We start from the raw sequence: 21,919 nt of genomic DNA on the forward strand, positions 1-21,919 counted from the left end.
ATGTTTTTAATTATATTGGTATAAGTAAAGTGCTCCTCAATCCAAGACAATTTTCAGTATTGATAACTGCAGTTCTTCAGTTAGAACGTATAGTGGGCCGCCATAGCATAGAATCATAGAATTGTAGAGTTGGAAGGGGTCTGTAAGGCCATCGAGTCCAACCCCTGCTCAATGCAGGAATCCAAATCAAAGCATACACGACAGGTGCCTGTCCAGCTGCCTCTTGAAAGTCTCCAGTGTGGGAGAACTCACCACCTCCCTAGGTGATTGGTTCCATTGTCGTACCACTCTAACAGTTAGGATGTTTTCCCTGATGTTCAGTTGAAATCTGGCTTCCTGTAACTTGAGCCCATTATTCTGTGTCCTGCACTCTGGGATGATTGAGAAGAGATCCTGACCCTCCTCTGTGTGGCAACCTTTCACGTACTCAAACAGTGTTATCATATCTCCCCTGAGTCTTCTCTTCTCAAGGCTAAATATGCCCATTTCTTTCAGTCTCTCCTCAAAGGGCTTTGTTTCTAGTCCCCTGATCATCCTTGTTTATTTTATTTGATTTATATCCTGCCCTTCCTCCCAGCAGGAGCCCAGGGCGGCATCCTTGTTGCCCTTCTCTGAACCCGTTCCAGTTTGTCTGCATGCTTCTTAACGTGTGGAGACCAGAACTGGACACATTACTCAAGATGAGACCTAACCAGTGCCAAATAGAGGGGAACTAATACTTCACGTGATTTGGAAACTATACTTCTGTTAATGCAGCCTAAAATAGCATTTGTCTTTTTTGCAGCTCCATTGCACTGTTGGCTCATATTCAGCTTTTGATCAACAGTAATCCTTCTCGCGTATAGTATTGCTGAGCTAAGTATCCCCCATCTTATAACTGTGCATTTGGTTTCTTTTTCCTAGGTGTAGAACTTGCACTTATCCCTATTAAATTTCATTCTGTTGTTGCTCCAGCCCAATGCTCCAGCCTATCAATCCCTTTGAATTTTGTTTCTGTCTTCCAGGGTATTAGCATAGTATGTGTGCTATGTACTCTGTATGTGGTAGCACCCTGATGTGATCTATAGTACACATGCAACCTCCCATGCCTTGGTCTGATTTTGCATAGCTCTAGAGACCAACTATAGTCTAGCCCTGACTGCTCCATAACCAGCCCTAATGCACCCCCTCCTGTCCAAGAGTGCAACATCCTCCTGCTATCTGAACCACTTTGTAGCACCCTTGATCTAGGCAGATACCAACTCTGTTCTGTTTTCGTACAGTATTTTCCATATACTGTATGAATGTTAAGTGGAAGAAGATATAACTATTGCACTTCAAATATTGCAGCTACTATCTTGATGCTGGAGTTACTAGTTTGGATCAAGGTTTGCTTTGCAGCATCCCAATTTAGGCAGCTAGTGCAAGGTCTGTGACAGTGAATACTTGAGGATGGGCTTTCTTTTGCACTTTGTGTCTTGGTGCTATATAAATCTTGGTTTGCTAGATCAGACCCAAGTTCATCCGGTCCAATACTCTGTTTCGTTTCCAGCAGCAGCCACCCAGATGCCTCTGAAAGTTTGGAAGCAGGATGCCTTTCCCCTGTTCTTGGTCCGTAGCATCTGATTTTCAGGATTAAAATACCTTTGAACATGAAGACCCAATGCAGCTTTCATTCCAAATAGCCGTGAATAGACTGATCCTCCACGAATTGCAAGCGCACTTGGAGGAAGCGGATTATCTGGATCCATTTCAATCGGGCTTCAGGCCTGGACATGGGACTGAAACAGCCTTGGTCGCCTTGGTAGATGATATGAGGAGGGCGTGGAATAGGGGCGAATGCACCTTCCTTGTCCTCCTTGATCTCTCAGCAGCTTTCAATACCGTTGACCACGTTATCCTCTTGGACCGCCTGGAGAGGTTAGGCATGGGGGGCACTGTATTGCAGTGGTTCCATTCCTTCCTCTCTGGTAGGTACCAAAGAGTGGTATTGGAGGATGAGGTCTCGGATCCTTGGCCTCTCACTTGTGGGGTGCCACAGGGTTCCATCCTCTCCCCGATGCTGTTCAACATCTATATAAAGCCGCTGGGGGCAATCATCAGGAGATTTGGGCTGCAATGTCATCAGTATGCGGATGACACGCAGCTCTATCATTTAAATCTTCACCAAGGTTGGCTGTAGAAACCCTGTCCAAGTGCCTGGAGTCGGTGAGTGGCTGGATGGGAAGGAATAAGCTGAAGCTGAACCCTGACAAAACCGAGGTACTGTTTGTGGGAGACAAGGGAAGGCTGGGGGATGTGGACCTGGTGCTCAATGGGGTACGATTGCCCCTGAAAGACCAGGTCCGCAGCCTGGGGGTCATTCTTGACTCCCAGCTGTCCATGGAGGCTCAAGTCTCGGCTGTGAGCCGGGCGGCGCTGTATCAACTCCATCTGATACGGAGGCTGCGTCCCTACCTTCCCAACCATCTGCTCCCACCGGTGGTACATGCCCTGGTCACCTCTCACCTAGACTACTGTAATGCGCTTTATGTGGGGTTACCCTTGAAAACAGTCCGGAAGCTGCAACTGGTACAGAATGCGGCGGCTCGTCTGATTAAAGGCAGCCACCGGCAAGATCACATCACTCCAGTGCTGAAGGAGTTGCACTGGCTACCGGTTGTTTACCGGGCCCAATTCAAGGTGTTGGTTTTGACCTTTAAAACCCTACACGGTTTTAGCCCAGTCTATCTGAAGGAGCGCCTCCAGCATCGTCAGGGATGCCGCTCAACAAGATCAGCCTCAGAAGACCTTCTCTCGATCCCACCGGTTAAAACAGCTAGACTGGTGAGGACTAGAGAGAGGGCTTTTTCAACAGTGGCCCCCACCCTGTGGAACTCTCTCCCAAATGATTATTATTATTATTTATTATTTATTAAATTTATATACCGCCCGACTAGCGATAGCTCTCTTCTATGACGAGCTTCCACCGGGCCTTGAAGACCTGGCTCTTCAGGCAGGCTTTTGGGGTGGGTTAGGTTTTTACTGTTACGGTTTTAAATTTTAACGTTTTAATGTATTGTTTTTTATCTTGTACGTTGCCCAGAGTGGCTGGACAACCAGCCAGATGGGCGACTAATAAATTTAATAAATAAATAAATAAATGTGTCCAGTCCCTTTTTTTAAAAAAAAGCAAGTGCGTTTCTGGTAGGAATTGAGAAATTAAGGAACAATTTCTGAATGGGGCTGGCCTGAGGGAATATGCTTTGGAAGCTCAGACCCTGGAATATCTAGTTAAAACCATCTCTGGTCACAGTTCTGGAAAAGGCCTTTCCCTGAATTTTTGGAGACTGCTACTGCTAGCTAATGTACACCATGGATTGACCAGTGGCTTGACTCTGTATGTTAGCCTTTTGGCAGCTGTGAGATATACCGTTATATTGTGCCTGAGAGGCACCATTATCTACTACAGTGATGTGTCTCAAGCCTGCCTCTCAATAGAAACATTGCATCTCTATCACTTCCTGGGCCCTTCTGCGAGGTTTCGAGTGGATTACTGCCAGATTCCTTGTCATCTAGGAACTGTGTCATGTTTCAGAGGGCTAATTCACAACGTTCCCTAAAGAGGGTTATGCAAACAGGCTTGGCTCTAGAATGCAAGCTGGGAAAACTCAGAACTAGGCCATCCAGAACTTCCTTGTGCCAAGCATATTTCAAAGAAATTTATCACCAACAGTTCTCATATATGTTTAGCTTTTCTCTCTCTTTTTGGTTTGGTCTGAAATTCAAAGATACCATTTATTTTATTTTATTATTTTTTTTAAAATAAACCAATTACAGAGTCAGTTCCAATATAACATTTTCCAGCAGAAAGGTGGGTTTCTTATAGTTGTACATATGTGAAAGGGGAATAAAGGAACCAATGATTGCAATCCAGATAGAGTGAAAGTGAGATACTGCAAACAACACCTAACTATGGCATTTACTGACTTAGGAAAAAAACTTCCTACAGCCTTGGCTAGAATAAAAATATGACCACACTGCAGAAGATGGGATTAGACTATTGAAGATGGAAGAATACAGAAACCAGGAAGCTGTAATTGGAGTAAATTCTCTCAAACAAAATTCAATATCAAAATTAGTAAAGGGGTCCATCAAGGGTGTTCACTGTCTTCTATAATGTTTTAACATATTTATAGAAGATGCAATTAATTAAAAAAATTAAAGGGCTTGGGCAATAAAGCTAATGAGAAGGAAATAATTCTAGCCTAAAATGAGTGTAAAGATATTAGTGAAGAGTTAAAAACAAAATGCCCTATTGTAATGAATCATATAAAAAGGAGACAAACTAAGCAAGCGTAAGAATTTAAATTTTTGGGACGCATTATTTCTTTACAACATTTTATACCACTCATCAGCATAACCCTGTGGGTGGTTTACAAAAGTTATGCATCAGTGAAGTATAGAAATACAATCAAATAACATCAGACACATAAAAGAGTGGACTAACAAGATCAGAAATTGGTAGCATTTGTAGATATTTTTAATTTAATTTTAAATTTTAAAAATTACAGAAATGTTTATGTAATTATAATTGGTATTCCTTTCAATAAGTTATAAGTGGTGTCTATGGCTGCCAAATGCATTTGAATAGTGAATCATATCTCTGTGTTTCTTCATTTCATAGATCTCAAGTGCACAGTTGAGAAGCAGGAGATTTGCTTTTGCAATGATTGCCTTCCAGCTTGCTAAGCATTTCATAGAGCCAGGCATTTAACAGAGAAACACATGTTCTGGATTTGAACATTTTGGGATTGGAGGTGATACTGAAGTAGTGAACTTGCTGTCTGAATATACAAGAAATTTCCCACTTTCAGAATAAGATGTCAGACTTCTGAAAGGGCTTCATCCAGCCCTGTAGCCACAGTTAGGCAAATGGGTTCACTGCCCCACTTAGAGCTGTGCTCCCATCTTCCCCATTTTTTGGGGGGGGTTGTTTTTTTAATTTGTGACAACAGATAATGGCATTCTCCATTTAAAGAAAGGCAGCTTGTTTTAAGAACAGGAACAATTTAAGAATAGGATCCTCTGAAAAATTCAGGCATGGTGAGTGCACAATAAAAGCCTCATTTGGAAGAGCTCCTCAAAGTTTGCTCACTCAAGACTTTCCCTGACTGAGGGTGGATTTTTCATGATCATAATCACCCTATAATTACTTAAATGATCCTGAAAATAACCAGACAAGTAACATGATCCGTGAAGAGTTAAATTTAACAGCTTTCTATTATGGGCTAGAGTTAGACTGCATCCCTTGGACTTTCCTTTGCTCTGATTTTCAGTTTCAGTTGTGTTCTCTACTCAGCCAGCAATAAAGAAGCATGTTTGCGCACAGTAAGAAATATGTTTGTTTATTCTGCAGTTATTATAATGAATAGAGCAGGACTGGGTGCTTATTGCTAAAGGGTGTAATAACCTAAAGAGATAACTTAAAATGATTTTGGGGGGGGAACTACCTAAAGTTGCCTGTTAATCTTTTAATAAAGTCATTATACTTACAATCATAGCAGCCATTTTTTCTTCTTTCCTTGAGTACTTGATGACAGAGGATGAAAACAACTCTAGACGAATAGAAACACTGCTGTGCACACTATAGCTATCTGGCTGCCTGGCCACCTAGGCTGTAACTCAGGTCTAATTTCTGATTTTCTCAATGTGTGTAGCTCAGCATGAGGCCTTTTCTGAGTTCCTGGGCAGAAAAATCAACTTAGCAGCCAGTAAAATAAACAACAATCCAATTACTTTCCACAATTGCTTAGTTAGTCTGTTATACAGCAACCAGTTAAAATGTTTTCCCTTGATTTCCCAACACACAGGAAAAAATATTAGAAAGAGGGACTCTCAGGGAAGAATTAACACCTTTTGGTGTCCCCTTGTTCACTGTATCCTTAACATCTTTTATTCTTATATAACAAAAAATTGACCAGTGATTTAATTCCTGGTGTTCATACTAAATTTTCTGTTCAGTTGACCTTTACATAGCCCATTATGTAAGTTAACACTCCCTCTGCATGGAAGAAGAGTGAGAGGGAAGGTCACTGCCTTTCCCTTTCCCTGGCCTGGTCCTCACATCCTCCACCAGTGCGTGGTAGTCATGAATTGGCTGGCGCTATGCACTCACCCCTCCCAAAAGGTCCACCGAGAAATGTGGCTGCTCCACCTAACAAAGAAGGCTAGCTACAGGGATGGCTTTATGACCCTATATCTGCGTAGTCTTCTGAAGTGTAGAAGGGACTAAAGGTAAAGGTGTCCCCGCACTTATAGTGCGAGTCATTTCCAACTCTTAGGGTGACGTCTTGTGACGTTTACTAGGCAGACTGTATATATGGGGTCAGTCAGTTCAGTTTATTGCATGGCCATAGGCCATTGCATAACAAGCATCTGCAAACGTCTACAATCTTTAGGCAGATACAATTAAAATTCGCTAAAATATTAAAACATTTTAAAGAAAAAGAAAAACAGACTTATGCGATCTATTACAATAGGAATAAAATATTCATAGGAAACCACCCCCTCAGCAATCAGTCCCCAGGTCAGAGACAACTCTAGCACATATTTTCCAGGCTGCCAGAGCAAAAAGAGAGACCCTGTATGTTATTGAAGGGTCTAAATCGGACATAAGGTAAAAGATTTTTTGCTCGAGAGTTAAAAGCAGGTTAGCCAACAGGGTCTTCAGAAACTTATCCCGGGGGTGAGAATACAAAGGACAGAGTAGAAGATAATGGGGTAAATCCTCAGTTTCCTTGGAACCACAGATACAAACACGCTCACCCCATGGCGTTCGGGTGTAGCGGCCATCCATGACAGCATTTGGCATAGTTTGGAATCGTAATGCCGTGAAGTCCTGTCTAAATTTTAATGGAAGCGACTGGGTCAATAGGAAGCTTTGCAATTGTCTACTTTATAGAGCCTATACCATGGAGTAAATCTAGAATTATTAATAGCTAGCCTGTCTAAACTGGCGCTATATTGGAAGAATGTATCACGTAGCTTGGATCTTGAGTTTAGGGTCTTAGACTTCTGTGGAGAAACATGGTATAGGTGGAAAACATTTTCTATTCTACCAGACCAATAATTACCCGCTTTAGCCGGTTCCAAACATGCCTTAACTATTGTTTTAGAAGGGGCGGCTATCAGTAATTTCCAAAAACTTACTAGGGCAACATGGACTCGAGCTTTAATTGAAGGGAGGCCGACCTCTGAACAGAGCAGGGCGGCAGGAGTGCCAGGCTGTAGGGACAGGAGTCTTTTAATAAAGTTGTTTTGGATTACCTCCAAAGTCCTCATTTGGGTATCCTCCCATCCCCAAACTGCTGCCCCATACAAAATCTGTGGGAGAATTTTGCTTTGGAAGATTTTTAATGCTGGATCAATCAGATTGCCGCCTATTGTGCGGCAAAATTTAAGAATGGCTCCACTGGACCTTAGGGCAATTATTTTGGTCATATAATTATGTCATTTCCAGGAAAGATTTTCTGAGAAATAGACTCCCAGGTACTTAAACTCTCGACATTGTTCGATATTGTGTCTGCTGATTGACCATTTATAATTGGTGTGCTTTTTGGCGAGCACCATCACTTTTGTTTTAATATAATTAATTTGCAAACTTTCTTTTAAACAAAAGTCAGCCAGTCTTGAAAGAAGTCTCTTCAGGCCTATGAGGGTGATGGAATGAGGACCATATCATCCGCAAAATGCAAGATTGATATTTTCTTATTTCCTCATGAAGGGGGAAAGAAGGTTGGACCAGATAGTTCCGGGACTATGTTATTTAAATAAAGGTTAAAAAGTAGAGGGGCCAAAAGGCATTCCTGTTTGACCCCGTTGTTTATTTTAATGGGGTCTGTTAGGGCGCCTGATGTCCCTACCCTTATACATGCCAGTGTGTTGGTATACAATTCTCTGATTAAAAAAAGCAACCGACTGTCAATTTTCAAGTCAGCCAATTTAGCCCATAAGAGATGTCTATCAACTGAATTGAAGGCAGTAGCCAGATCCACAAAGGCCACAAAAAGACGTTTTGTAGGGCCTGCTCTGTTTCGCCAGAGCATAAAGAGTCAAACAGTGGTCGATGGTGCTTTGGCCCTTTCTGAAGCCCACTTGTTCTGGGTAAATAATAGAATTTGCTGCTTCCCAGTCCTCGAGTTTATGAAGAAGGTATCTGCCATACAGTTTAGAGCTGACGTCTAAAAGGCTAATTGGCCTGTAGTTGTTTGGATCTTGTTTATCCCCTTTTTTGTATATGGGGGCAACTATACAAAGTTTCCAACCCTCCGGAAAAATACCAGTATTATTTATTTGGTTAAATACCTTGGCTAGTATAGGCGCCCACCAATCCGGAAAATATTTGAAGATTTCTGGGGGAAGCATATCTTCCCCTGGGGCTTTGCCCAATCTGAGAGCAATAATGAGAGATTTTATTTCTGAGGGTGTAATTAACAGCCATTGTGGTAAACTCATTCATTCTATCCTGGGCATGATCTTATTATTAGTTAATGGGGACCCATAAAAGCTACTAAAGTGCGAATGCCAGGCTGATGACGTTATTTGGTCAGTGACACTGGGTCTAGCATGGCCCATACCTTTGTTAACAAGATTCCAAAACTGGTCATCCTTTTTCTCAATTACTGTTAACCTTAGTTGCTGCCACAGGGACTTAGCGTATGGTATATATGGGGTGGGTTTGCCAGTTCCTTCCCCGGCCTTTCTTTACCCCCCAGCGTATGCCGGGTACTCATTTTACCGATCACGGATGGATGGAAGGCTGAGTGGACCTCCACCCCTTTTACTGGAGATTCGACTTCCTCCTTCCGTTGGAATCGAACTCCGGCCGTGAGCAGAGCTTCGGCTGCGTTACCGCCGCTTACCACTCTGCGCCACGGAGACGCTGAAAACTGGGCAAGGATGTATGCTTATCTTTAATTCTCATGCATGATCATTTCTTTGACCCTTCATCTTCATTTCCAGCTGCAACCAAGCTTAAGTAAGTGTTGTGGCATTTGCTCACACTAATCCCTCCTTACCCTTTCTCTCCTTCTACTCCCTCTGTTTTTTTCCCATTTAATGTAGATTGAAAGCTTCTTGTGGGCAGTAACTTGTCTTTTTTGTTTATAAAACTAAAAATGCCAAGTACATTGATGGTACTATATATATGAATGATGACTCTGAAAAACATTTTTTGCATTTATTCTGAAGATATCACTATTTGTGGAGCTATTAATATTTCTGTCTTTGACAGGTTCTTTCCATACCAAGACCATATACTGCTGTTGAGGACTGTAAAATAAATCTGATATTCTTTGGTATTTTCCTGTGTACAAAACACTTAATTTGGCTGAGAGAAAGTTCACTTGTCCAGTGAGCCTCATGATAGAGCTGTTCAATGAGTTCATTAAAAAGTACACAAATTGTGCTACTTTCATGCGGGAGATATCAGTGACGTCACAGTTTTGTTACTATCTGTTTTGCAGCTGGCAGCCGTCCTTGAAATGCTAGAAGGTGCTTTCTATGGCTTAGACTTGCTCAAGCTGCACTCCGTCACAACAAAGCTGGTGGGTCGAGTGGAAAAACTGGAAGAGGTAAGAGGGATTCCAGCTCTCCCAGGGATTGCTTTGCCAGAGAGAGCAGCAACTGCCGGGACACCCATAAGAGAGGAGCCACTCTCTCTCTGGAGTTATAGTGTGATCTCCTACTGTGCTTGGGCAGCCTGGTCCACAATACAGAGGAAAATATTTGAATGTAGATCTGGGTACATTAAAGGCCAACTAGTCTATTGTGAAATGAGATTTTGTAGGCATCCCTTTCTTCTGGCCTTGACCTTCTTGCATGGCATGCAGAAATTAAGCAAGCTCATCTCTCAATGCCAAGAGAAACATTGTCTACCAAACTTACCTAAGTCTTGCTGCTTTAGAGGCTTGAGCAAGAAAAAAGGTGGCAACCCTACTTAACATGGTAAGAAGCAAAAACAACAGGAATGGAAAGAAATATATTGGAAGCTGGAGTATAAAAGATGAGTAAAACTCAAAGTCAAAATGCAGGGCATGATCCAGTCAGTCAAGCACTTCTATGCCCCAAGATTTTGGTAGAAAAGTTAAACATGTGCTTAACTCCTCCTTTGGTATCAGAGGGACTTCAAAATGTTTTAAAACTTCCATGTCTATATCTTGCATGAGTTGGCATATCAGTTTGCAAGATTGCCAACTTTTTTTCCTCTAGGCAAAACTATCAGGGAAAGATTCAACAGTTGAATTTCTTCCTACCATAAACTATTAAAGTCACAGTCAGCAGTTTTATGAATCTGAAACTTTGGCTGGAAACAAATAAAGAATGATTGCTTCAGTTTACAATTAGTAATGGAGGCTCTAACCATAAACTTTATTCAAGCAGGGGAAATAATTTTATATTTGTTAATGAATTCCAGTTCTACAGACTTGAAATGCTCCCCTTTTTAATTTAATTTGCCCATATCATAGTTGGACTTGAGCTCTTTTATGGCCAATTCACTAGTACTTAGCTCCTTGTCACAAAAGGCTGTAGCTCAGGGTAGAGGTGCTTTACACCCGTAGAGGCCCTAGTTCAATTCCTGGTGTCTCCAATTAAAAGGATCCTGGATAGGAGGGCTGGAGAAGACTTCTAGACCTGAGACCCAGGAATACCACTACCGGTCAGAGTAGGCAATACTGGGCTATGCTTTTGGGCGCTCTAACTACATCAACAGAAGAACCAAGTTTTCCTGAATAAGATGGGTTATCTAGACCAGGTCAGGGAACTAGTTCCAGTTGGCAGGCTGAATCCTAACCTTGCCCACCCCCTGCAGGCCAAGTTTGACGGGTGGGTGGGACTGCCCATTGTCAATCATCTCATGTCACAATGCCATGACCTGTTTTTTGCCCAGACCTGCTCTCAAAGTTCCATGGATAGAGCTATGCAAGTTCTGCAATCAGCTGATAGTTAGAGCTTGCAAAGTGCAGTGGACAGGGCTTTGCAGGTGCCGCTGAGGAGCTTGGTAAAAACTCTTTGGCTCATCTGCATTTTTACCTACCCCACACCTGATGTCATGTAGGACAGGTGGGCATGGTTTGGTCAAAACAGCTTTGTGGGCCAAATGAGGACGCCTAGCTTGGTCCATAAGCTGTGGAAGAGAACCTGCACCAGGAACTGCAGAGGGGATTTTGATACGCAGTGGCTTTCAATACCATTGACCATGATATCCTTGCTGTGGGAGTGCAGCTTGTCACCATGGCCGTTAGATGTTGGTGTCCTGCAGGGTTCCATCTTATCACCTATGCTTTTTGATATCTCCATGAAACTGCAGGGAGCGATTGTTCAGAGTTTTGGAGCACAGTGCCATCACTATGCTTATGACACCCAGATCAATCTCTCCTTTCAATCTGATGTCAGGGAAGTGTTTACTATTCTGAACCAGTGTCAGGAGTGGATAATTGGAGTGAATGAAGAGGAACAAACTGAAGCTTTATCCAGACAAGACAGAGGTGCTCCTGATCAGTAGAATGTGCCCAACTGGAGTACCTTTACCCAACTTACAGTAGATGGATGTATTCTGTTTATTATCTGCATTTGTTAATCACCTCATAGCGTAAGTTCCCTAGGCAATATATAACAACTAGGTTTCAAATAAAAATAATGCATAACAAAGAATAATATAAAGAAATTCAGTGTAAAAACTCAGCTACTTTGGTTTAAGCTACAGCCATTTCCAGACACATCAGACCTGGCCATGATAACTTTTATCTTAGTTATATCCAGATTGGACTATTGTAAGGGGATGCCTCTGAAAAGTGTCAGAAACATCAGATACTACAGAATATAGCACCCAGACTGTTAATCAGAGCTGGTTATTAGGATCGTGTAGTTTGTTTCTGGATGCAATTCAGAGTGCTGATAATGACCTTTAAAGCTCTAAACAGCTTAGAATCGTGATACTTGAAGGTTCACTTGCTCCATATGTGCCTGGCTGATTGTTCAGACCTTCTGGAGTGGCTCTTTTCTGTGACCTTTAATCTCCTTTTTTGCCATGTTTTAGCCCAGTGATTCCCAACATGGGCGGTAGCGCCCCCTGGGGGGCGTTAAAGCCTTTCAGGGGGCGTTGGCGTGACTACAAACTTTAGGGGGGTGTTTGGGTTCATTAGGGGGGCGTTGACATTTGGCGGTCTGATGCAACTGTTGAAGCATTTAAGTTTAATTTTATTTAATATACAAATCATTAATTTTTAAACTGTTTTGCCCCCAGTTAGAATGTATTTAATAGTCTCAATTCATGGAAATAACACTATAAATAGTGTGTGCTCTTTAGTAAAGAAATTCTGAATAGCGGCCAGTGTCATATCAAGGAATGGGGATATTAGCCACGCCCCGGCACTAGGCAATGTTCCGATGCTGTTTTGACGGATGTTGGAACCAATCACGAGAGAGTGTTTGATAATCTGGGTGTATTGGTGGAGGGCGTATTCTTCCAACGGATGAGTGCCGTGTGCAAACAGGTGACACAGACAGTCAGTTATTTGCTGGTTTTCTTCAGGAATGGGACACACTTGCTACCTGTTGTTTCTGTGATGTTTAAATGAACTTGTTTAACGAAACAATGCAGGTAAACTGAATGAGTTTGTTGTTAAGTATATTAAGTATAAAAGGAAACATTGGCATATACTTAATCTGAGAGGGGCGTTGGGCACAAAAAGATTTTGCAAAGGGGTGTTGGGTCGAAAAAGGTTGGGCAACGCTGTTTAGCCCCAAGTTGTTTATTATCATCAGAAAGTATTTGGTTAGAGAGGACACATCAGGGTTGCCCCTCACAATAACATTTTCCTCATCTTCATGAGAATAGCAATATGAAGTAATAATGAAAGGGATAAAATTTGAGATGCAGGAATTATCAATATATATAGATGACTGAATGTCAAGTCTGCCAAAATCTGTTAATTCACCAAAGTGAAGTATGGAATACAGATAATAGGGGAAGTGTCAGGACATAAAATAAACAACTCTTAGGTCTGTATCTTAAATCCAGCCTAGATGAGACAAGATGGGAAAACTGTGAGTGACTCTCTCACAGTCTCCTCCCCTGCACCAAAGTGACTGTTTGACCTACTAGGCACAACAGACCCGTGACCTTCCTTATAGGTCTTTAGAAGTTAGATCTCAAAGTGGGGAGCCGAGGCATTATCATAATTTGTAGCATCCAGGCATCAAAAGGTACCAGGCATAACTAATATGAATGAATGAGTGCACTAGCGTGCAGCAGGTAGAGGAGAGCCTTGAGCCATGTGTAAAATTGGTGTGTGTGTGTGTGTGTGCAAGTGTAATCCTTGGTGTGAGAATACAGGTATTAACAACATTCACGAGAGCTTCTGTTTTCATCTTGGAAATGCCAGGGTGTGTGTGGTGGATCTACACTTAAACCAACTGACTCATGGGAACAATTCAAATTAATTGTAAACGCATCAGTGAAGCAAAGAGTCCTCCAAATTTGTTGCATAACCTTTCTGGAAATAGGAGGTAGCAGCTACTGATGTGGGCTTGAACTGGGGGGAAAGGTGCTTCATTTTCATCTGGTTTTTTGGAGTGCTGGGAGTTAGGTTGCCAATTCTTGATCCAGAAGCCTTGTTCTTGTAATAGCCTTCCCCACCTGCTCATCACAGGAGCCCTTTCTGGGGCATAAGGCTGCCTTGGGAGCCATGAAGCATACACATCATATTTTTGCTATTGATCCAGAGCAGTCATAGCTTACGCACGAGGCACTAACAAATTCTGTTGATTTCTATCCTGCTCCATTCCAAAGATTCTGAGAAGCTTCCACACATACTAAATCAGTCAACATTTTTTTCAAAGGGGTGGGGGGTGGCAAAGAGGTTAAGAAACAGCGACCATTGGTCCTCTCATACTTTAATCCTACAAACAATGCTAAGTGTAAAATTCTTTCTTTCTTTCTTTCTTTCTTTCTTTCTTTCTTTCTTTCTTTCTTTCTTTCTTTCTTTCTTTCTTTCTTTCTTTCTTTCTTTCTCTCCCTGTGCACATTCCAGGAAGTGTCTAGAAATCTCACCAAGGAAAATAAACAGAAGAGACAGAATGTGGATGAATATTTGCAGGAGATGGATTTTAAAGGCAAGACGAACTCTTCTGACAGCATCTCCAATAGCCTTGCTGACATTCAGAGTTCATTGCAGAGAGATGCTGCTGCGGCCTACACCCTCACTGAGGTAAAGCTTCACCCCCAAATTTCTCCACGATTCTCCTCAAGGCCCTGAGAGCTGGGAACTTTACTTTTCTCCTCCCAAATGAAACTGGGATTCTATGATATTCCACCTGCTACCAAGTTTAGATTTAAAGCAGGGGAGGTGATAACTTTTAGTGAACCAAGAAGCCTTTAAAATAATGATTAAATGGCTATCAGGTCCAACAAAAAGGTAGGATTTCACTTACTTGTTCAGTAGTTTTGATAGGTCAGGATTAGGGTGTGACCCTCCAGCTGTTGTTGGATCCCTAACTCCCATTAGCTCCAACCAGCATGGCCAATTGTTAGGGATGATGGGAGTTGTTGAACATTTGGAGGACCGTAGGTTAGCCAATCCTGTTGTAGATGTTTGGTGCAGAACATTTTACTGGTGTTTGATCTTCAACCACTGACTCTTTAGTGAGGGTGGAACTAGAACTAGACATTTTATTGGCAAATATATGGTTCTTCATCCCATGGTTCCAGAGTAAGGAGGAGTGTGGAGGGCACTTATAAGGAGTGATCAGTGAGGGGATAATGGAAATCTAAATTCTTCCTGCACCCATGGAGTCCCTCAGCAAATACTCCATCCTGAGGCTGTTTTCTACTTCTTGGGCTTACGACTAGTTTTGGAGCCTTACTGGGAAAATAAACCTTTAAAAACAACGGACAATTGTCAAGCAGGGCAGAAAATCCCCTCCCTCCACAGATTATCTTTTGCAAACCCTCCACTGTGTTTTCCTCAACAGTTCCATCCTGGGAGGCTAAAGGGTGGAGCCCAGAAGTCAGGGTGGCAAACCAAACTGGGCTTGCCTTTCTTGCTCAGCAAACTGAGATGTGCCTTCCTCCAAGGCTTCCTAGGTGAGCCTTCTGGTTGAAGTCAGTATAATCCAGAAGGAAAGGAAACGTAGGGAGGGCCAGCCTAGACAAAGCTGATGTAAGAGGTAACAAGATGGAGGTTTGTTGCATGTGACATTTTGAAACAGTGAGCTGCAACTAGAGGCTCGCTTAAGGAAGTTTGGGTTGGGAAAGGAAAACAGGGTTTTCATCTAACATGGAATGGAACAGAATATCCATCTACAGTTCAATGAACTTTTGCTATCCCCGTAAGTAAAACTGTTTGTGGGCTTAGCTGTGAAGAGTGCATCTTATCTGGGTTCATACTTGAGATTATGAAAACAAGCAGTTATGGTGAGGTATAAAATGCTAGTATAAGGTTTAAAGAGGGTATTAATGTAGCTTGTTTGACAGGTTATGCCTCTGTGGTTCAGAAGAAATTGAAACAGTAAGTTGTGTCTTACTATTTTGTAACTTTTTCTGAGATCTCCAGAAAGGTTTGATTAAGGAGACATGGCTAGCAGTATCACAATATGGATGCCTAACCTTAATGCTCTACAGCCCCTCGGACAGAATCACCCCCCATCAACTGCCCACTTTGAATGATCTAATTTGTCTTGCCTGCAAATCTTTTGAGGTGTGATACCTGGTCCTCTTAGAGGCAAAGAACATGAGTGGACAACTTAATTTGGACAGATTAAGAAGGAGGGCCTAATGACCCAAAGCCATAGTATATGGACAACATAGTGCCTGCGTCCTAAAAGACCCCACACAACACATCCACCGAAGGTGAGCTCAGTTTTGATGATGAATTAGAATTTCAATTGCAACTCTTTAAGCAAGAACTTACCACTAGTTAAGGTTACAGTTTGAAACCTCTTGAGGAAAACCCTGTGGATTTAGGTATGAGGTTGGATGATATAGCAATTTCAGCATCTGAGACTTTGGACATGGACTTCTGCATTTGCCAGGCCCAACCTCTGTAGAGGGAAAATATTCGATTAAAGCTGCAAGAATTCAAAAACCACTGTCTCGGAGAGAATCTTGGATTCTGTGGATTTGTGGAGTGAGCAGAAGAATATTCTTCATCAGTTAAGGAATTTATAGCGAGATGGCTGAAAACTGCATTATCCAACTTTGGCATAATGGCTAAAGACTTTTGACACAGAACTCATCGGGCTGTAATGGCGAGGCCAAAAGAAAACTCTCGACCTAGCAATAGAATTGTCTGTTTCAGGAGATATGGCCAGAAGGAAGAATTTATGAGTCTGCTAAAGGGAGCAAAGGTTTTGACATACAATGGCAGGCCTATATAAGACCTTTCACCTGAGATGCTGTGGCATAGAAGTGCCTGGTGACTTCCAGTTTGCAGAAAGCTTGTGTTGAGACCGGCTGGGATTTCCCTTCCACTTAATTGTGTCATGAGGGAGGGGATGGTGATGGTTAGCGCCACTCCACTGAAACATGAAACATGGAACTGCAGGACAGTTTTCGCACCTTTGATACTGATGGTGATGAAAAAGAAGACAGGTGACCATCCACATCAGGAAGTTGGCATCTTAGAAAGTGGCATGAGCCATGGATAGAGAACACTGAGCAATAGTCTCAGAACAGCTCCCTCATATGGGAATTGATTGGAAGAAATGAGTTTTTATATTCTTAACCTATTGCTGTTTTTGTAGTTTTGGGGCTTTTGACAGGATGACATAATCCTTATTTTCACTTGCTTTTCTATGGCTGTGAGATACGTACAGTGCATAGTAATAACTGGGCACTTTGAAAGGGGGAGATATGTTTATTATGCCATGAGTGGCTATGTTTTGCATTGATACTCTGAGAAGGAGTGAGGGCAGTTTAGCCTTACTTTTTTCAGTCTTCCCTATTACCTCAGTGGTTAAATAACTGGTCTCAATTACTGCCTAAAGCTAGTATTAGCAGGGGTGTGGGCTGCATGAAAGTAATGCAGTTCACTGAAGCAGACCTTTTCTAAAAATCGATGAGCAAGGCCTTTAGGTCTTTTTCTTTCAAGGGGGGAATGTTCTTTGAAGTTGGATACATTATTGTTTGGGGGTTAGGGGAAGGGTGGGTGAGAGGGGGGTGTATGTAGGAATTATGAGGAAAGCAATGAGCAAGAGAGTTGTGTAGTGGTCAAATAAAAGCTGGTAGAGTTATATCTTTTAGAGAATGATGCACCCTTTTAAGATAATAACCTTGAATGTGAAAGGCTTGGGGGATGTCATCAAAAGACACAAAACAAAAACATATATAAAAAATATGAAACCCCATGTTGTCATGCTGCAATAAATCCACAACTGTCAGAAAAAGGAGGCAGTGTGGAAGAACAAGTATTTTGGAAACAGTATCGCAGTGCGGGTTCATCAAATGCAGGGGGGGATTTTCCATTGGACACAAAAAGAATCTTGGGTGACTCAGAGGGTCAGTATGTTATGGAGGAAGGATTACTGGAAGGGAAACATTTGTTGGTCTTATGTTCAGCCTACACCCCACATTCGGAACAATTTGATTTTTTGCACTATTATTTAGCAAAATTAGGAAATTTAAATATTAGGAGTGGATTTTAATTGGAGCACTGGGGGCTTGGACCCTTCATTGACTGTCCAGAGTGAAAATAATAAATATCTTATTAAAAGCAAAGGGGGTAAGGGAAAGTAGAACCTAAAATTTTATCACATGCTCATTAGGCACAGCCTTTGCAATGCTTGGGGCAAAAAACAAATCAGAGATATTATAATTTCATCTTCTACTCACGTGTACATGAAACACATTGAAAGCCAGATTTTAACCTCCTGTCAGAGAGTTTGTTTACATTGCTGCAAACTGCTAGTATAGGCAACATACACATTATGTGTACTGACCATGTTCTGGTTTCGACTGAGTTGATACTTCTAAAACCTTAACTTGGCACTAGGGTCTTCTGCCAGTAACAAATCAATGCAGTGCAGATAAAATATGGGAAAACTATTGTGAATTATTTTAAAGAAAGTGATACTGTTGAGGTCTCTACTATGATTGCAGTCCTATGATTGCAGGGATCCTATGAATGCAGTCCTTAGAGGGGTATGCATCAAGGAGCTTAGCAAGTTTAGGAAATAGAACAAGCTGGAGGCAAAAAAGCAGCAAATAAGCATTAATTCTCTCTTTTTGCAATATAATCGGATGGGCTCTAAGCAGATTTATAAGTAATTGGAAAATAAGCATAGGGAATTGAAATTGTTGGAGGTTAATAAAATTGTGATTAAATTATTATATACAAACCAAGGGTATTATGAATTTGGCAGTAGAAGCTTCAAACTCCTGGCTAATAAAATTAAGAGGAACCAAAGATGGAGGGCAATTAGATATCTTGAAGCAAGGAATGGGAAAATACTTTGTGAGACAGAGCATATCTTAGGGTTGCCATATTGCCCAGTTAACTGGGTTATACCCAGATTCTTTGCATGCCACCCGGTGTCCGTTTAGCCCCTTAGGTGGCCCGGATTCTCAGCTTTAATTTAAAAAACAAATTAAGTTTCTAGGTGGTCCAGTTCTCGAGATATACATAAAAACGTCAGCCACCCTCCCACTGTTAAATCTTTTTTTTAAACAAATCTGTCCTGTATAGCACTTCGTAGCTCAGTCTAACCCCGCCCGTTCAGGATTGCAGCCAATCAGTGTGAAGCCAGTTTGGTTGACCTGGGCAGTGTCTAGAAAACCTCATTGCAATGCCAGAAAATGGTGGGTCCCCCCCCCGTTTATCTGAAAATCTCATAAATTGTGTAAGTATATACATTTCAGTTTTTTCCCCTCTTGTGTGCAGGAGTCAGATCCTGGGAGTGTTTTCAAAACCTTCCCAATACTTGCTTTTGTGGGGGTAAAAGCATGCTAATCCCATATGCCCAGAGTAAATCCCATTGAATTCAATAGGACTTACTTTTGAGTAGACATGGTTATGAATGTGCTGTAAATTAATGGGACTTTTGAGTGAATGTAAAAAAGAATTGTGTTTGTGTTCTAACTATTTCTGTCCCCCCTCCAGTCCTATTTTAAAGCAAGTAGGCAGGTATTACAGTTTTTATTCTGTAGGAAACTAATACTGGTTTTTTTAAAACTAATACTGATTTTTCTGCAACGACCAACTGGTTTGACAATAAACTATTATATGGGCTGTATGTACTTATACATCTGCAGTGTGTGTGTGTGTGTATGGAGTCTTTCCAACAATCCTGTGAGGTAGGGTTGGGAAACCAAGGCAACTCACAATAAGGAATAAATCCCTTTAAAATCCAATAACCATAAAGTAAGAATAAACAGTTGGAAAACAGCCTAAAGAGGCATGATTCTGAATTTTGGGTTGGGTGAATGAAGTTTATTTATTTATTATTTGATTTATATCCCGCCCTTCCTCCCAGTAGGAGCCCAGGGCGGCAAACAAAAGCACTAAAAGCACTTTAAAACATCATAAAAAACAGACTTTAAAATATATTAAAACATCTTTGAAAATATTTTTAAAAGCTTTAAAAAAACATCTTTTTTTAAAAAAAGAAAAGGCTTAAAAACATAATAAAAAGCTATTCCAACACAGACTCAGACTGGGATAAGGTCTCAACTTAAAAGAACAAGTTGAAAGAACAAGTTCCTTATCACTTGAGGCTGTAGTTCTCTGCACACTTCCCAGTTTGAGTAAGCCCCATTGAATACAGTGGGACTTGCTTATGAGTAAACAAATATCGGAATCCACTATAAATATATTTACAGATTGTGTAATTCATAAACATATTTGATAGTCATGTTTATATAAATATTTCTTCATACTGTGTCCCAATAAATATTTGATTTCACACTATGGTTGTAGATGACTTTTTCCTCTACATTTTAAGTGTGCCCTTGTTCCTGGGGGTGGTCATGGTTCTCCGTTGTTTTCATCCTGAGGGGAGGATAGGCTGAGAGATGGTGAGTAGCACATTTAAGGTCTCTCCACCTCCCTCCTTTTTTTATTTGTATTTATTTTATATTTCTCCAATATCTTCCCCTGGCTGTTTTTATGTATTTTAAATATTTTTAGATTAAATAAATAGGAAATCATAATTGTGAACCTCCCTAAAAGCAATTTACCTATCCTTATGTTTTGGCAAAGTGATGGTGTGAAGGCATGCTGGTAGAACAAGAGACCATGTTTGAGGCATGTTATAAGGTGTTTGAGGACTTTGTCACACATTACTTTTTGAGACCTGTAGATTCATGTTGGAAAGAACACATGCACGTATTGAATGGTGGCTTGGGTGCTGTTTTTTCAGTCTACGTTGCATGCGTAGCAAAGGTGATACATCATCTGGCAGCTAGCTTCATAATGTGAGAATGAAAAATATTTGGATCACCATTCACTTGTTTACTTTTCTCTCTATTGAGACCACTTCATATATTACTTGTTCATACACAGAAAATTAATCTTTGTATAGGAAAAAGTATTTTGTAAAATGTGAAGGACAGTGGCTGCCCAGTCAGTATAACCACTGTACAAGATCTACTCAGCCACTGTAATTATCTTTTTGTTTTGAGTGACCTTTTGTCTGCGTCTTGTATCCAACTTTGATGTGCTTATGGAAGGGGTGTGCAAGTAGTGCCCCCCCAAGTGTGGAGGCTTGGACAAACATTGTGTTATGGAAAACCAAAGTCTGTGTGGAAGTACATATTTGGGAATGCCATCAGTGTAACCCTAAACACACTTAATAAATAATGTTGAACTTGCACATCACAAAATATATTACGGTCATGTCCATAAGCACCAGGAGGGTAGTCGCCCAGGGGGTCTTAGTCCCTCTGCTTTTTTGGGAGCAGGGTCCCTATGTCTCCAAGCATCCTACAATCAGCATGAAAAGGGAGTGTGTTAGTCACTGAGAAGAGTCCAGAACTTGGAAGATTACTTTTAAAAAGTAATAAATTACAGTTACAATTACTTGGCCCAAAAAGTAGTAATCACCGTTACAATTACAATTGCTCTGAAAGTAACTGATTACTTTACTTTTTCTCAAAAGTAATCACTACAATTACATTTCAGTTACTTTTTTAAAAAAACTCCTACAAGGTGCTGGCCTTGGCTGCTGCACATCTAATTTATTTATTTTATTAGATTTATATACCGCCCGACTAGCATTAGCTCTCTGGGCGGTGAACAACAGAATATAAAAATACAAAACATCTCAGATCTCATAATAAATACAGCATAAACATATATAAAACAAGAAATCAAAAACAATTACAACAAAATTTAAAACTAAAACGAGTTACATATTAAAACGCCATAGCAAAGAGGCAAGTCTTAACCTGGCGCCGAAAGGAGAGCAATGTCGGCGCCATACGCACCTCTTCGGGGAGACTGTTCCACAGTTCGGGGGCCACCACTGAGAAGGCCCTAGATCTTGTCACCGTCCTCCGAGCCTCCCTATGAGACGGAACTCGGAGGAGGGCCTTCGATGTGGAGTGGAGTGTACGAGCAGGTTCATATCGGGAGAGGCGTTCCGATAGGTATCGTGGTCCTGTGCCGTATAGGGCTTTATAAGTCAAAACCAACACTTTGAATGTAGCCTGGAAGCATATTGGCAGCCAGTGCAAGCGAGCCAGAACAGGTGTTATGTGTTCCGACCGCCTGGTCCCCGTTATTAATCTGGCCGCCGCAATTTGGACAAGCTGTAGTTTCCGAACTGTCTTCAAAGGCAGCCCTACGTAGAGCGCATTGCAGTAGTCCAGTCGTGAGGTTACCAGAGCATGTACGACTGATGTTAGGTCCTCCCTGCTCAGATAGGGACATAGCTGGGCTACCAGCCAAAGGTGGTAGAAAGC

General features: G+C 41.5%; 1 protein-coding gene across 4 annotated transcripts in view; it reads left to right on the top strand.

The window, feature by feature from the left end:
• The window catches only part of OLFML2B (olfactomedin like 2B), a 71,558-nt gene that overhangs the window by 24,020 nt on the left and 25,619 nt on the right, over positions 1 to 21,919 (top strand). For all 4 annotated transcript variants that reach the window (XM_061584154.1, XM_061584144.1, XM_061584172.1 and 1 more), the window contains exons 3-4: positions 9,486 to 9,593; positions 14,055 to 14,231. In XM_061584154.1, coding sequence (XP_061440138.1) covers positions 9,486 to 9,593; positions 14,055 to 14,231 — 285 coding nt within the window. The remainder of the gene's footprint in view (positions 1 to 9,485; positions 9,594 to 14,054; positions 14,232 to 21,919) is intronic.

This window comes from Rhineura floridana, chromosome 1 (genome assembly GCF_030035675.1).
Source record: "Rhineura floridana isolate rRhiFlo1 chromosome 1, rRhiFlo1.hap2, whole genome shotgun sequence".
Classification (NCBI taxonomy): domain Eukaryota; kingdom Metazoa; phylum Chordata; class Lepidosauria; order Squamata; family Rhineuridae; genus Rhineura; species Rhineura floridana.